This window comes from Oncorhynchus mykiss, chromosome 5 (assembly GCF_013265735.2).
Source record: "Oncorhynchus mykiss isolate Arlee chromosome 5, USDA_OmykA_1.1, whole genome shotgun sequence".
In the NCBI taxonomy this organism is placed as follows: Eukaryota; Metazoa; Chordata; class Actinopteri; order Salmoniformes; family Salmonidae; genus Oncorhynchus; species Oncorhynchus mykiss.
The window spans coordinates 15,961,996-15,979,792 of NC_048569.1; the positions used below are offsets into that span (position 1 = coordinate 15,961,996).

Below are 17,797 nucleotides of genomic sequence, written 5' to 3' on the forward strand. Positions count from 1 at the left end.
ATTCCAGTCTCTGTAGTCTGCTGTAATCCAGTCTCTATAGTCTGCTGTATTCCTGTCTCTATAGTCTGCTGTATTCCAGTTTCTATAGTCTGCTGTATTCCAGTCTCTACAGTCTGTTGTATTCCAGTCTCTGTAGTCTGCTGTATTCCAGTCTCTGTAGTCTGCTGTATTCCAGTCTATGTAGTCTGCTGTATTCCAGTCTATATAGTCTGCTGTATTCCAGTCAATATAGTCTGCTGTATTTCAGTCTCTATAGTCTGCTGTATTCCAGTCTCTATAGTCTGCTGTATTCCAGTCTCTATAGTCTGCTGTATTCCAGTCTCTGTAGTCTGCTGTATTCCAGTCTATGTAGTCTGCTGTATTCCAGTCTCTATAGTCTGCTGTATTCCAGTCAATATAGTCTGCTGTATTTCAGTCTCTATAGTCTGCTGTATTCCAGTCTCTATAGTCTGCTGTATTCCAGTCTCTGTAGTCTGCTGTATTCCAGTCTCTGTAGTCTGCTGTATTCCAGTCTCTGTAGTCTGCTGTATTCCAGTCTCTGTAGTCTGCTGTATTCTAGTCTCTGTAGTCTGCTGTATTCCAGTCTCTATAGTCTGCTGTATTCCAGTCTCTGTAGTCTGCTGTATTCCAGTCTCTGTAGTCTGCTGTAATCCAGTCTCTATAGTCTGCTGTATTCCTGTCTCTATAGTCTGCTGTATTCCAGTTTCTATAGTCTGCTGTATTCCAGTCTCTACAGTCTGTTGTATTCCAATCTCTGTAGTCTGCTGTATTCCAGTCTCTGTAGTCTGCTGTATTCCAGTCTCTGTAGTCTGCTGTATTCCAGTCTCTATAGTCTGCTGTATTCCAGTCAATATAGTCTGCTGTATTCCAGTCTCTATAGTCTGCTGTATTCCAGTCTCTGTAGTCTGCTGTATTACAGTCTCTATAGTCTGCTGTATTCCAGTCTCCACAGTCTGCTGTATTTCAGTCTCTATAGTCTGCTGTATTCCAGTCTCTGTAGTCTGCTGTATTCCAGTCTCTATAGTCTGCTGTATTCCAGTCTCTATAGTCTGCTGTATTCCAGTCTCTATAGTCTGCTGTTTTCCAGTCTCTATAGTCTGCTGTATTCCAGTCTATGTAGTCTGCTGTATTCCAGTCTCTATAGTCTGCTGTATCCCAGTCAATATAGTCTGCTGTATTCCAGTCTCTATAGTCTGCTGTATTCCAGTCTCTGTAGTCTGCTGTATTACAGTCTCTATAGTCTGCTGTATTCCAGTCTCTACAGTCTGCTGTATTCCAGTCTCTGTAGTCTGCTGTATTACAGTCTCTATAGTCTGCTGTATTCCAGTCTCTACAGTCTGCTGTATTCCAGTCTCTATAGTCTGCTGTATTCCAGTCTCTGTAGTCTGCTGTATTACAGTCTCTATAGTCTGCTGTATTCCAGTCTCTACAGTCTGCTGTATTCCAGTCTCTATAGTCTGCTGTATTCCAGTCTCTGTAGTCTGCTGTATTCCAGTCTCTATAGTCTGCTGTATTCCAGTCTCTATAGTCTGCTGTATTCCAGTCTCTATAGTCTGCTGTATTCCAGTCTCTATAGTCTGCTGTATTCCAGTCTCTGTAGTCTGCTGTATTCCAGTCTCTATAGTCTGCTGTATTCCAGTCTCTATAGTCTGCTGTATTCCAGTCTCTGTAGTCTGCTGTATTCCAGTCTCTATAGTCTGCTGTATTCCAGTCTCTGTAGTCTGCTGTATTCCAGTCTCTGTAGTCTGCTGTAATCCAGTCTCTATAGTCTGCTGTATTCCTGTCTCTATAGTCTGCTGTATTCCAGTTTCTATAGTATGCTGTATTCCAGTCTCTACAGTCTGTTGTATTCCAGTCTCTGTAGTCTGCTGTATTCCAGTCTCTGTAGTCTGCTGTATTCCAGTCTATGTAGTCTGCTGTATTCCAGTCTCTATAGTCTGCTGTATTCCAGTCAATATAGTCTGCTGTATTCCAGTCTCTATAGTCTGCTGTATTCCAGTCTCTGTAGTCTGCTGTATTACAGTCTCTATAGTATGCTGTATTCCAGTCTCTACAGTCTGCTGTATTCAAGTCTCTATAGTCTGCTGTATTCCAGTCTCTGTAGTCTGCTGTATTCCAGTCTCTGTAGTCTGCTGTATTCCAGTCTCTGTAGTCTGCTGTATTCCAGTCTATGTAGTCTGCTGTATTCCAGTCTCTATAGTCTGCTGTATTCCAGTCAATATAGTCTGCTGTATTCCAGTCTCTATAGTCTGCTGTATTCCAGTCTCTGTAGTCTGCTGTATTACAGTCTCTATAGTATGCTGTATTCCAGTCTCTACAGTCTGCTGTATTCAAGTCTCTATAGTCTGCTGTATTCCAGTCTCTATAGTCTGCTGTATTCCAGTCTCTATAGTCTGCTGTATTCCAGTCTCTATAGTCTGCTGTATTCCAGTCTCTGTAGTCTGCTGTATTACAGTCTCTATAGTCTGCTGTATTCCAGTCTCTATAGTCTGCTGTATTCCAGTCTCTATAGTCTGCTGTATTCCAGTCTCTGTAGTCTGCTGTATTCCAGTCTCTACAGTCTGTTGTATTCCAGTCTCTATAGTCTGCTGTATTCCAGTCTCTATAGTCTGCTGTATTCCAGTCTCTATAGTCTGCTGTATTCCAGTCTCTATAGTCTGCTGTATTCCAGTCTCTATAGTCTGCTGTATTCCAGTCTCTGTAGTCTGCTGTATTCCAGTCTCTATAGTCTGCTGTATTCCGGTCTCTGTAGTCTGCTGTATTCCAGTCTCTGTAGTCTGTTGTATTCCAGTCTCTATAGTCTGCTGTATTACAGTCTCTGTAGTGTGCTGTATTCCAGTCTCTACAGTCTGTTGTATTCCAGTCTCTATAGTCCGCTGTATTCCAGTCTCTATAGTCTGCTGTATTCCAGTCTCTACAGACTGTTGTATTCCAGTGGTAGCTATAGCAGGGGTGGGCACTTTAGGCACCCAACATGCCAAAAGAACGTTGCAAAACATACATGATGTAGGTGTATTGGCTTGCAATGGTTAAATCTAACCACTAGGTGGCAGTGAATGCTCATATTCTAATGCAGCATTTCACTAGATCAAGACAGGATGGCAATAGTAACGCACACGCAGCTATGTGACTGTCTGATGTGATGGAAGGCTGCACTGCGCCAAACAGACCGCAGTTCTGAAATGTCACGGGGTCAAAGGTGACGCAAACAGCATTCTGGGAGAAAAGGGGTCACTCCTTTTGTTATGACAGGTTCACTGACTCACTGTTACCGACCCCTCTCTCCCGTAACAATACCAGACAGACAGAAATGTTAATAATAAAACCAAATAGATATGAAATATACCAACAACAAAAAGCATGCAGGCATCTGGGATATATCATCGCGTGGATCTATATATTCCACATGCGTTTCTGCTCCAGGGTAAATGACCTACAATCTAACAAAATAAAGGTTCCAGAAGAGTTTTTGAATATTTGATTTGTTATGTTTTATAACTGTCCAATCCTCAAATCAGAATAAGATGTGATTCCATGACTAAACAGATTCCATGACTAAACAGTATTCCACCAACAGGATTGGTGGAATACTACTAGAGGTAGTTTAACTGTCCAATCCACACATCAGTCTCAGCATTTTGTATTCACATGTTACTGATGTCAACAAATCTGATCTCAAACTGAGCCAATTGTCTACCAGTGGAAAAGCAGCTCTCCCCATACAGCAGAAACGGCAGGCATAGGCAGTCGGTTAGAGGATGGGATTTTTTGTCAGCCCCCCCCAATCTCTCCCTCCTTCCCCCTAGATTGTGGCACCTCTATTTAGACCACCACTCTGAATGGGAGAGGGGGTTTTGACAAAAGTTTCCATGGTGACAGTGCAATCTGTAAATCATGCTGCGGTAGACGTGTCTTCTCCTCCCCTCTGTCTCGCTCTCTCTTTCATTCCCCCTCTTCTCTCTCTCTCTCAAACATTCTCCCATCTCTGTCACATGCATACCTTTCTGAATCCACATCTCTCTACCTCTCTATCATCCATTTCTACATCACATTTCACCCCCTCCATTTCCAGTCACTCTGACAGAGAGAAGGTGTGATGGGGAAGACAGAACGTTCACTTAACATTCAACTGACACTCAGTCAAACATGCCGCTTCATATAAAAAAAACTAAAAGGTGAGCTATTTTCCGTGCATGTTAGTAGGGCAGCATGTGCAGCTAGATGAAGAGGGAGGGCTGTGTCCCAAATGGCACCTGATTCCCTATATAGTGCACTGCTTCTGAACAGGGGGCGAGGCTCGGGTCAGAAGTAGTGCACTATATAAGGAAAACAATGCCATTTGGGACAAACCGGAGGAGCAGTGGAAGACTCGTTGAAGTACCTTCGGCATCCTTAGACATGTACAGGGATAGCTTGGTACCATAGGGGATCCGTATAGAATCTGAACCAGGGACCAGAACAAGGTTATGTAATACACACACACACTCCGGTATGACAGAACACACACATTCAGTAGTATTAACACCACCACCCCCAGAGCTGGAAAGATCAACGCTACAGGGATGTTAATGGTTATAGTAGTGTTCCAAGACTAGAGTTGACCAATAGAAAAGATAAGAAGAACCAGGTAAAAGATGGCAGAATCTTAAAGGGGAACTCAAAAACTATCTTGTGGAATATTGCATCATCATAATGATGTGGCAGGTGACACATTGCTTCTTGAATGTCCAAGATCTTGAAAACTTTATTGCTGACATGCACAACATTTTGGAACTGTATCAACAATGGACTAATGAAACAAAATATATATATATTGTTTTTGAGTGGAGTTCCCCTTTAACCCCTCAAAGTGCCCTCTATACTGTACTACACTCTACCCCCTCTAAAGCCCAGTTCAGGTCCCATGATATATACTACACTCTACCCCCTCTAAAGCCCAGTTCAGGTCCCATGATATATACTACACTCTACCCCCTCTAAAGCCCAGTTCAGGTCCCAGGCTATATACTACACCCTTCACCCTCTAAAGCCCAGTTCAGGTCCCATGATATATACTACACTCTACCCCCTCTAAAGCCCAGTTCAGGTCCCATGATATATACTACACTCTACCCCCTCTAAAGCCCAGTTCAGGTCCCAGGCTATATACTACACCCTTCACCCTCTAAAGCCCAGTTCAGGTCCCACACCCAACTCTCTATCCAGAGTAACACACTAGCACTCTGGAGTGCGTGTGCATACATATGATGTGTGTCACACCCACTAACTACTGCAGTCCCCCAAAATGACACAGATGAAGTGTGCGTTTCCAATTGTGTTGTCATCCTATAACGTGATTGGTTGCTTGGTGAGGCTTACCGTCTCCGAGCGGCAATGGGAACACGGGCATCTCGTAGCCGGTGGGCGTCTGTGGGGAACTCTGGGAACTGGTGTCCCGGGAGCTGCAGTTGGAGGCAGAGTTGACCGGAGCGGAAGACACAAAGTAGATGTCTGACTGATGGAGGGGATGGGGGAGATGAAGGGATTTAAAGAAACGGAGAGGAGGAGAAAAAGTGGAGAAGGAGAAAGATTGATAGAGGTAGAGAGAGATAGTGAAAGAGAAAGTGGGGAAAGATGAAGAGATATAGAGAAATAATGAGAGAGAGAGAGAGAGAGAGGGGTGTTGGTTAGTGAAATAATGAAATCACCTGTCTTAGGTTCTGAACAAACAGAGTAAAAACTCACAGACAACTAGGAAAAGCTCAAACCAAATGTATTCACCCACTGGGTCCAACAGCTGCAAAGACAAAGCATGATTACACAATCACATTTATTTATACCCTCCTACTAGGCTGGGTCAACTCCTTACACATCTATTTATACCCTCCTACTAGGCTGGGTCAACTCCTTACACATCTATTTATACCCTCCTACTAGGCTGGGTCAACTCCTTACACATCTATTTATACCCTCCTACTAGGCTGTGTCAACTCCTTACACATCTATTTATACCCTCCTACTAGGCTGGGTCAACTCCTTACACATCTATTTATACCCTCCTACTAGGCTGGGTCAACTCCTTACACATCTATTTATACCCTCCTACTAGGCTGGGTCAAGTCCTTACACATCTAGACATCCCTGTTGCTAGACAGGATTGTAATCATGGCCCTGCCTGATGCTAGAACGTTGGTGGGTGTGGAAGTGTATGTGTGTGAGAGGACGGTAGTAGGAGGGTCGTTGGGGTGGGCCCTTCTGGCCCCCCTCCCAGAGGTCACTTCATCTGTTGACTTGACCTCAAGCTGAATTCCTCGCTGCTCCCTAGTTCCTCAGCTGGCCTGCCTTATCAGAGACAAACTATTACCCTTCACCTCCCTCCTTAGAAACATGTGAACAGAATATGAACTTTGTCTCATTCAGTAACTTTCCTATCCACCCTTCAGTTCCTATCCACCCTTCAGTTCCTATCCACCCTTCATTGACCCCAACATACACATTCCCTATACATGTAAAGTCATCAATAAGTTCTAGTACGGTAACATGTATCAGTTTATTTCAAGCTAGAATCCAACACCTGCTACAACATGATGAGGTAGTGTTTCATATTGTTGAATGGTACAGTCTGCATGTGCCCTTCTGTTGTGTATGAGGTGTGTGTTTGATAGTGTGTATGTGTGGTCCCTCCGGGATAATAAACTGATTGAAATAAGATTGCTGAGAACACACACACACACACACGCTCACAAACGGACACGCACATACACGCTCATGAACGCTCGTGAACGCATGCACACACGTGCGCACGCACACACACACTTTCTCTCTCTCTTTTGTGTTGTGTAGGAAAAGCGCTTTATAACTCAGATTCATTACCATCATGATTGGACACTTCCACCTGTCAATCAAACTCACCCTGGAGGCAGTCAGCTGGAGCTCTGGCACGACAGCTGTGTAGACCAGGTTACCGTTGACAACCAGCCGGATCTCAATGGAGTCAGTGGTAAAGGCCAAGATGTAGGGAAACGCACACACTAACACAACAACAACTTCCTGTTATTGAATAAAGAATTAACATCCCATGTGCTGACATAGCATCAGAAAAAGTGCATTTACAGGCAGAATGGAGAATCAACAGGAATAATGAGTGCATGACTATGAAGTAATTATGATTTCAAAGCACAGCATCAACCTTCTGAAGAACACCTGGCTGAATGGAGCTGATAGATTCGGATAGATGGTTTAGATAGATAATGTCCTAATAAATGAATCCTAAGGGTAAAATTGGTTTGTCAAAGCAGCATGACAGTACAAACATACACATACTAACATAAGAGAAACTGTAGCTTGTGTAATGTATCTTTAGCCAGCCAATCTCTGCTTTCATCATCAGAAACAAACACAGACTCCAACAGACAAACACTCTGGACGACCTAGCCTGGGTGGCCACCCGCTGCATGTTACCATGGTGACGGGGCTCAGGCCAGGGCCGGAGGCTGGGCTGACCATGGGAGGGAGCGGGGTGTGGGGAGGGGTAGGGTGGGGCTGCTGGTTGCTATGGTTACCAGTGCTACTCACCGATGGCGTTGGGCATCTGGTTCCAGCTGAAGTGTAAGTCAGAGGCGTTAGACTGGATCATAGGGGTGGACCCATTGAACGGACACACCTTCTTATAGGAACAGATATCTGGGGAACATATGAGATATACAGTATCAGAACGGATATATTAGTGACTCCATATGCCTTTATACCATGTCATTGTTAAGTCATTACAGGAACAAATATCTGCACAGAAAGACGAGTTTAGAAACACAAGTCTAAATATAGAAACACAGTCGTTAACCTTGTATATATAGGAACCTTGTATATATAGGAACCTTGTATATGTAGGAACCTTGTATATGTAGGAACCTTGTATATATAGGAACCTTGTATATGTAGGAACCTTGTATATATAGGAACCTTGTATATATAGGAACCTATAGGAACCTTGTATATATAGGAACCTTGTATATATAGGAACCTTGTGTATGTAGGAACCTTGTATATGTAGGAACCTTGTATTTATAGGAACCTTGTATATATAGGAACCTTGTATATGTAGGAACCTTGCATATATAGGAACCTTGTATATATAGGAACCTTGTATATGTAGGAACCTTGTATATATAGGAACATTGTATATATAGGAACATTGTGTATATATAGGAACCTATAGGAACCTTGTATATATAGGAACCTTGTATATATAGGAACCTTGTATATATAGGAACCTATAGGAACCTTGTATATATAGGAACCTTGTATATATAGGAACCTTGTATATATAGGAACCTTGTATATGTAGGAACCTATAGGAACCTTGTATATTTAGGAACCTATAGGAACCTTGTATTTATAGGAACCTTGTATATATAGGAACCTTGTATATGTAGGAACCTTGCATATATAGGAACCTTGTATATATAGGAACCTTGTATATGTAGGAACCTTGTATATATAGGAACATTGTATATATAGGAACATTGTGTATATATAGGAACCTATAGGAACCTTGTATATATAGGAACCTTGTATATATAGGAACCTTGTATATATAGGAACCTATAGGAACCTTGTATATATAGGAACCTTGTATATATAGGAACCTTGTATATATAGGAACCTTGTATATGTAGGAACCTATAGGAACCTTGTATATTTAGGAACCTATAGGAACCTTGTATATATAGGAACCTTGTATATGTAGGAACCTTGTATATATGGGTGTTGAGGACAATGTATAATATATATTCAAACGTTACTACACCCTCAGAAATAAAGGTTTAGACTTGATCCTAAAGGAGTACAGCCGCTGGTCCCTGGGGTGGAATCTCACTGTAAGGAATCTCCTTTTGTATTTGTTGTTATAGGTGCATAATTGTACCCCAGTTCATACCTCAGAGAGTACCTTCCTCCACAGGTAGAACAGCATGCTTTTTGCCTTTGTATCGTAACACTACAGTGACAAAGCAATATGTTCTCTATAAGTGACAAACATGTACTTCTGATAGATCACTTAAACTGGTATAACACTTTTACTCATGAGTGGCCAAAAATAACTCATGCCTCCAATATCATTTCCCAGTGTGCCTTGCCTTTGAGGTTACCAACCATGACTGTATGTGTTAGTGACATATACATGGTTGTTGAATTCGTTCATTTTCATTCCTGTGGCCTTCACCAAGTGAATTCCAAGGTGTATCATTATAATTCAACTCTTCATAAGGCCTTATTTTGAGGGGTAGTTTTACCCTAATACAGCCTACAAGTATTAGGGTAAAATATGGGGATCAAAAATTTACCATTATACTATTTATTCGCACATGTACCCTAAAAGGTACCGAACAGTACCATGTGACGTCATTATGTGTACCTCTTAAGGTACATTATATGTATTTTTATATTTTTTTATAACCCAACTAACAATACCGTACCTTTATTTTCTAAGAGTGTAGAGTGTACAAATACCCCAGATAAATGGAGACTCACAATTGTAACACAACAAAAGACCAGCCTCCCCATCCTCGTACACATCGATGGCTGCCACAAAGTTGACCTGTGTGCACATGGCAGAGAAGAGCACTGTATTGAATTAATTCTACTCAATTGTCATTCATTGGCCCATCTTTAACTGTTCTCCTCTAAACTGTAACTCTTCCCCTTCATAGTTGAGCTCCCTCCTCAGTCACCCAAGCAGGTAAGTGGAAGCTAATGTAAATAACAACATAAATCATATTGTTAGGAGGTCTCACCCGGTTGGCGTCTACATGGTGTAGCCTGTATGCGTCCCCGGTGCTCTCGTTGATCAGGTCAAACTGGTGTTTGTAGGCCACACAGATCATGTTGTCGTTCTCCCCTGTAGGACCGTCCACTAGGGCCATGACTACTGGAGGGTCACACAGACAGATCTCCTGGGGGGGGGGGGGGGCAGGTCAGGTGGGTGGGCCTCATACAGGTGCATGTGTGTGTGAATGCATGCCTGTGTGAGCCTGTATGAGCCTCTCCTCATTCACTAGCTCCCTTAGCTGTGGTGAAATGCTGACCTTCTATTGCTCAATGGAATAGCTCAAGAAGTTCTACAACTGCACCGCCGAGAGCATTTTAACTGGCTGCATCACCGCTTGGTATGTCAAAGGCACCGCCCTTGACCGCAAAGCTCTACAGAGGGTGGTGCGGACAGCCCAGTACATCACTGGGGCCGAACTCCCTGCCATCCAGGACCTTTGACTCCAGCCACCCAAAGACTCCAGCCACCCAAGCCATAGACTGTTCACTCTGTTACATTCCAGCAAACGGTACCGGAGCATCGGCTCTCAGACCAACAGGCTCCAAGACAGCTTCTACCCACAAGCCATAAGAGTGTTAAATAACCAGACTGCTAAACAGCCTAAATATTCAATTAACGGTACCTGAACAATCTGCACTGACTCTATGCACATTCACTAGACTATACACACCATATACACACTCACTAGACTTTACACACCATATACACACTCACTAGACTATACACACCATTAACACTCACTAGACTATACACACCATACACACTCACTAGACTGTATACACCATATACACACTCACTCACACACACTACATTGACACTCCCACACATAACACACACATGAATAACAACACAACACAAACACACATACATACAAATTACACACACACACTTTTACACATCATTTTCTGCTGCTACTCTATTCTTTATTTTACTTTTAATATTATCTATTATGATGCCTAGTCACTTTACCCTGCCTACATGTACATACCTACCTCAAATACCTTATTATTATCTATCCTGATGCCTAGTCACTTTACCCTGCCTACATGTACATACAGTGCCTTGCGAAAGTATTCGGCCCCCTTGAACTTTGCGACCTTTTGCCACATTTCAGGCTTAAAACTGTTTTTTTGTGAAGAATCAACAACAAGTGGGACACAATCATGAAGTGGAACGACATTTATTGGATATTTCAAACTTTTTTAACAAATCAAAAACTGAAAAATTGGGCGTGCAAAATTATTCAGCCCCCTTAAGTTAATACTTTGTAGCGCCACCTTTTGCTGCGATTACAGTCGCTTGGGGTATGTCTCTATCAGTTTTGCACATCGAGAGACTGAATTTTTTTCCCATTCCTCCTTGCAAAACAGCTCGAGCTCAGTGAGGTTGGATGGAGAGCATTTGTGAACAGCAGTTTTCAGTTCTTTCCACAGATTCTCGATTGGATTCAGGTATGGACTTTGACTTGGTCATTCTAACACCTGGATATGTTTATTTTTGAACCATTCCATTGTAGATTTTGCTTTATGTTTTGGATCATTGTCTTGTTGGAAGACAAATCTCCGTCCCAGTCTCAGGTCTTTTGCAGACTCCATCAGGTTTTCTTCCAGAATGGTCCTGTATTTGGCTCCATCCATCTTCCCATCAATTTTAACCATCTTCCCTGTCCCTGCTGAAGAAAAGCAGGCCCAAACCATGATGCTGCCACCACCATGTTTGACAGTGGGGATGGTGTGTTCAGGGTGATGAGCTGTGTTGCTTTTACGCCAAACATAACGTCTTGCATTGTTGCCAAAAATTTCAATTTTGGTTTCATCTGACCAGAGCACCTTCTTCCACATGTTTGGTGTGTCTCCCAGGTGGCTTGTGGCAAACTTTAAACAACACTTTTTATGGATATCTTTAAGAAATTGCTTTTTTCTTGCCACTCTTCCATAAAGGCCAGATTTGTGCAATATAAGACTGATTGTTGTCCTATGGACAGAGTCTCCCACCTCAGCTGTAGATCTCTGCAGTTCATCCAGAGTGATCATGGGCCTCTTGGCTGCATCTCTGATCAGTCTTCTCCTTGTATGAGCTGAACGTTTAGAGGGACGGCCAGGTCTTGGTAGATTTGCAGTGGTCTGATACTCCTTCCATTTCAATATTATCGCTTGCACAGTGCTCCTTGGGATGTTTAAAGCTTGGGAAATCTTTTTGTATCCAAATCCGGCTTTAAACTTCTTCACAACAGTATCTTGGACCTGCCTGGTGTGTTCCTTGTTCTTCATGATGCTATCTGCGCTTTTAACGGACCTCTGAGACTATCACAGTGCAGGTGCATTTATACAGAGACTTGATTACACACAGGTGGATTGTATTTATCATCATTAGTCATTTAGGTCAACATTGGATCATTCAGAGATCCTCACTGAACTTCTGGAGAGAGTTTGCTGCACTGAAAGTAAAGGGGCTGAATAATTTTGCACGCCCAATTTTTCAGTTTTTGATTTGTTAAAAAAGTTTGAAATATCCAATAAATGTCGTTCAACTTCATGATTGTGTCCCACTTGTCGTTGATTCTTCACAAAAAAATACAGTTTTATATCTTTATGTTTGAAGCCTGAAATGTTGCAAAAGGTCGCAAAGTTCAAGGGGGCCGAATACTTTCGCAAGGCACTGTACCTACCTCAAATACCTTATTATTATCTATCCTGATACCTAGTCACTTTACCCTGCCTACATGTACATACCTACCTCAAATACCTTATTATTATCTATCCTGATGCCTAGTTACTTTATCCTGCCTTCATGTACATACCTACCTCAAATACTTTATTATTATCTATCCTGATGCCTAGTCACTTTACCCTGCCTTCATGTACATATCTACTTCAAATAGCTCATATGTCTGCACATTGATCTGGTACTCCCTGTATATACAGTAACTCCACATTGATCTGGTACTGGAATTCCCTGTATATAGCTCCACATTGATCTGGTACTGGTACTCCCTGTATATAGCTCCACATTGATCTGGTACTGGTACTCCCTGTATATAGCTCCACATTGACCTGGTACTCCCTGTATATAGCCTCACATTGATCTGGTACTGGTACTCAATGCATATAGCTCCACATTGATCTGGTACTGGTACTCCCTGTATATAGCTCCACATTGATCTGGTACTGGTACTCCCTGTATATAGCTCCACATTGACCTGGTACTCCCTGTATATAGCTCCACATTGATATGGTACTGGTACCCCCTGTATATAGCTCCACATTGATCTGGTACTCCCTGTATATCGCTCCACATTGATCTGGTACTCCCTGTATATAGCTCCACATTGATCTGGTACTCCCTGTATATAGCGCCACATTGATCTGGTACTCCCTGTATATAGCTCCACATTGATCTGGTACTGGTACTCCCTGTATATAGCTCCACATTGATATGGTACTGGTACTCCCTGTATATAGCTCCACATTGACCTGGTACTCCCTGTATATAGCTCCACATTGATCTGGTACTGGTGCTCCCTGTATATAGCTCCACATTGACCTGGTACTGGTACTCCCTGTATATAGCTCAACATTGACCTGGTACTGGTACCCCCTGTATATAGCTCCACATTGATCTGGTACTCCCTGTATATAGCTCCACATTGATCTGGTACTCCCTGTATATAGCTCCACATTGATCTGGTACTGGTACTCCCTGTATATAGCTCCACATTGATCTGGTACTGGTACTCCCTGTATATAGCTCCACATTGATCTGGTACTGGTACTCCCTGTATATAGCTCCACATTGATCTGGTACTGGTGCTCCCTGTATATAGCTCCACATTGATCTGGTACTGGTGCTCCCTGTATATAAATCCACATTGACCTGGTACTCCATGTATATAGCTCCACATTGATCTGGTACTGGTACTCCCTGTATATAGCTCCACATTGATCTGGTACTGGTGCTCCCTGTATATAGCTCCACATTGACCTGGTACTCCATGTATATAGCTCCACATTGATCTGGTACTGGTACTCCCTGTATATAGCTCCACATTGATCTGGTACTGGTGCTCCCTGTATATAGCTCCACATTGACCTGGTACTCCCTGTATATAGCTCCACATTGATCTGGTACTGGTACTCCCTGTATATAGCTCCACATTGATCTGGTACTGGTGCTCCCTGTATATAGCTCCACATTGATCTGGTACTGGTACTCACTGTATATAGCTCCACATTGACCTGGTACTCCCTGTATATAGCTCCACATTGATCTGGTACTGGTACTCCCTGTATATAGCTCCACATTGATCTGGTACTGGTACTCCCTGTATATAGCTCCACATTGATCTGGCACTGGTGCTCCCTGTATATAGCTCCACATTGACCTGGTACTCCCTGTATATAGCTCCACATTGATCTGGTGCTGGTACTCCCTGTATATAGCTCCACATTGATCTGGTACTGGTACTCCCTGTATATAGCTCCACATTGATCTGGCACTGGTGCTCCCTGTATATAGCTCCACATTGACCTGGTACTGGTACTCCCTGTATATAGCTCCACATTGATCTGGTACTGGTGCTCCCTGTATATAGCTCCACATTGATCTGGTACTGGTACTCCCTGTATATAGCTCCACATTGATCTGGTACTGGTACTCCCTGTATATAGCTCCACATTGATCTGGTACTGGTACTCCCTGTATATAGCTCCACATTGATCTGGTACTGGTACTCCCTGTATATAGCTCCACATTGACCTGGTACTCCCTGTATATAGCTCCACATTGATACGGTACTGGTACCCCCTGTATATAGCTCCACATTGACCTGGTACTCCCTGTATATAGCTCCACATTGATCTGGTACTGGTGCTCCCTGTATATAGCTCCACATTGATCTGGTACTGGTACTCCCTGTATATAGCTCCACATTGATCTGGTACTGGTACTCCCTGTATATAGCTCCACATTGATCTGGTACTGGTACTCCCTGTATATAGCTCCACATTGATCTCGTACTGGTACTCCCTGTATATAGCTCCACATTGATCTGGTACTGGTACTCCCTGTATATAGCTCCACATTGATCTGGTACTGGTACTCCCTGTATATAGCTCCACATTGACCTGGTACTCCCTGTATATAGCTCCACATTGATCTGGTACTGGTGCTCCCTGTATATAGCTCCACATTGATCTGGTACTGGTACTCCCTGTATATAGCTCCACATTGATCTGGTACTGGTACTCCCTGTATATAGCTCCACATTGATCTGGTACTGGTACTCCCTGTATATAGCTCCACATTGATCTGGTACTGGTGCTCCCTGTATATAGCTCCACATTGATCTGGTACTGGTACTCCCTGTATATAGCTCCACATTGATCTGGTACTGGTACTCCCTGTATATAGCTCCACATTGAACTGGTACTCCCTGTATATAGCTCCACATTGATCTGGTACTGGTACTCCCTGTATATAGCTCCACATTGATCTGGTACTGGTACTCCCTGTATATAGCTCCACATTGATCTGGTACTGGTACTCCCTGTATATAGCTCCACATTGATCTGGTACTGGTACTCCCTGTATATAGCTCCACATTGATCTGGTACTGGTACTCCCTGTATATAGCTCCACATTGATCTGGCACTGGTGCTCCCTGTATATAGCTCCACATTGACCTGGTACTGGTACTCCCTGTATATAGCTCCACATTGATCTGGTACTGGTGCTCCCTGTATATAGCTCCACATTGATCTGGTACTGGTACTCCCTGTATATAGCTCCACATTGATTTGGTACTGGTACTCCCTGTATATAGCTCCACATTGATCTGGTACTGGTACTCCCTGTATATAGCTCCACATTGATCTGGTACTGGTACTCCCTGTATATAGCTCCACATTGACCTGGTACTCCCTGTATATAGCTCCACATTGATATGGTACTGGTACCCCCTGTATATAGCTCCACATTGACCTGGTACTCCCTGTATATAGCTCCACATTGATCTGGTACTGGTGCTCCCTGTATATAGCTCCACATTGATCTGGTACTGGTACTCCCTGTATATAGCTCCACATTGATCTGGTACTGGTACTCCCTGTATATAGCTCCACATTGATCTGGTACTGGTACTCCCTGTATATAGCTCCACATTGATCTGGTACTGGTACTCCCTGTATATAGCTCCAAATTGATCTGGTACTGGTACTCCCTGTATATAGCTCCACATTGACCTGGTACTCCCTGTATATAGCTCCACATTGATCTGGTACTGGTGCTCCCTGTATATAGCTCCACATTGATCTGGTACTGGTGCTCCCTGTATATAGCTCCACATTGATCTGGTACTGGTACTCCCTGTATATAGCTCCACATTGATCTGGTACTGGTACTCCCTGTATATAGCTCCACATTGATCTGGTACTGGTACTCCCTGTATATAGCTCCACATTGACCTGGTACTCCCTGTATATAGCTCCACATTGATCTGGTACTGGTACTCCCTGTATATAGCTCCACATTGATCTGGTACTGGTACTCCCTGTATATAGCTCCACATTGATCTGGCACTGGTGCTCCCTGTATATAGCTCCACATTGACCTGGTACTGGTACTCCCTGTATATAGCTCCACATTGATCTGGTACTGGTGCTCCCTGTATATAGCTCCACATTGATCTGGTACTGGTACTCCCTGTATATAGCTCCACATTGATCTGGTACTGGTACTCCCTGTATATAGCTCCACATTGATCTGGTACTGGTACTCCCTGTATATAGCTCCACATTGATCTGGTACTGGTACTCCCTGTATATAGCTCCACATTGACCTGGTACTCCCTGTATATAGCTCCACATTGATATGGTACTGGTACCCCCTGTATATAGCTCCACATTGACCTGGTACTCCCTGTATATAGCTCCACATTGATCTGGTACTGGTGCTCCCTGTATATAGCTCCACATTGATCTGGTACTGGTACTCCCTGTATATAGCTCCACATTGATCTGGTACTGGTACTCCCTGTATATAGCTCCACATTGATCTGGTACTGGTACTCCCTGTATATAGCTCCACATTGATCTGGTACTGGTACTCCCTGTATATAGCTCCACATTGATCTGGTACTGGTACTCCCTGTATATAGCTCCACATTGACCTGGTACTCCCTGTATATAGCTCCACATTGATCTGGTACTGGTGCTCCCTGTATATAGCTCCACATTGATCTGGTACTGGTGCTCCCTGTATATAGCTCCACATTGATCTGGTACTGGTACTCCCTGTATATAGCTCCACATTGATCTGGTACTGGTACTCCCTGTATATAGCTCCACATTGATCTGGTACTGGTACTCCCTGTATATAGCTCCACATTGATCTGGTACTGGTACTCCCTGTATATAGCTCCACATTGATCTGGTACTGGTACTCCCTGTATATAGCTCCACATTGATCTGGTACTGGTACTCCCTGTATATAGCTCCACATTGATCTGGTACTGGTACTCCCTGTATATAGCTCCACATTGACCTGGTACTCCCTGTATATAGCTCCACATTGATATGGTACTGGTACCCCCTGTATATAGCTCCACATTGATCTGGTACTCCCTGTATATCGCTCCACATTGATCTGGTACTCCCTGTATATAGCTCCACATTGATCTGGTACTCCCTGTATATAGCGCCACATTGATCTGGTACTCCCTGTATATAGCTCCACATTGATCTGGTACTGGTACTCCCTGTATATAGCTCCACATTGATATGGTACTGGTACTCCCTGTATATAGCTCCACATTGACCTGGTACTCCCTGTATATAGCTCCACATTGATCTGGTACTGGTGCTCCCTGTATATAGCTCCACATTGACCTGGTACTGGTACTCCCTGTATATAGCTCAACATTGACCTGGTACTGGTACCCCCTGTATATAGCTCCACATTGATCTGGTACTCCCTGTATATAGCTCCACATTGATC

General features: G+C 43.3%; 1 protein-coding gene across 5 annotated transcripts in view; it reads right to left on the reverse strand.

The window, feature by feature from the left end:
• Nucleotides 1-17,797, reverse strand: part of garnl3 (GTPase activating Rap/RanGAP domain like 3) — a 182,360-nt gene that overhangs the window by 23,045 nt on the left and 141,518 nt on the right. For 3 of the 5 annotated variants that reach the window (XM_036976921.1, XM_036976919.1, XM_036976922.1), the window contains exons 23-28: nt 9,771-9,929; nt 9,508-9,574; nt 7,555-7,662; nt 6,892-7,010; nt 5,359-5,494; nt 4,382-4,441 (exon numbers count right to left, since the gene is read on the reverse strand). In XM_036976921.1, coding sequence (XP_036832816.1) covers nt 4,382-4,441; nt 5,359-5,494; nt 6,892-7,010; nt 7,555-7,662; nt 9,508-9,574; nt 9,771-9,929 — 649 coding nt within the window. The remainder of the gene's footprint in view (nt 1-4,381; nt 4,442-5,358; nt 5,495-6,891; nt 7,011-7,554; nt 7,663-9,507; nt 9,575-9,770; nt 9,930-17,797) is intronic. The other 2 variants (XM_036976924.1, XM_036976923.1) reach the window with 1 other exon arrangement.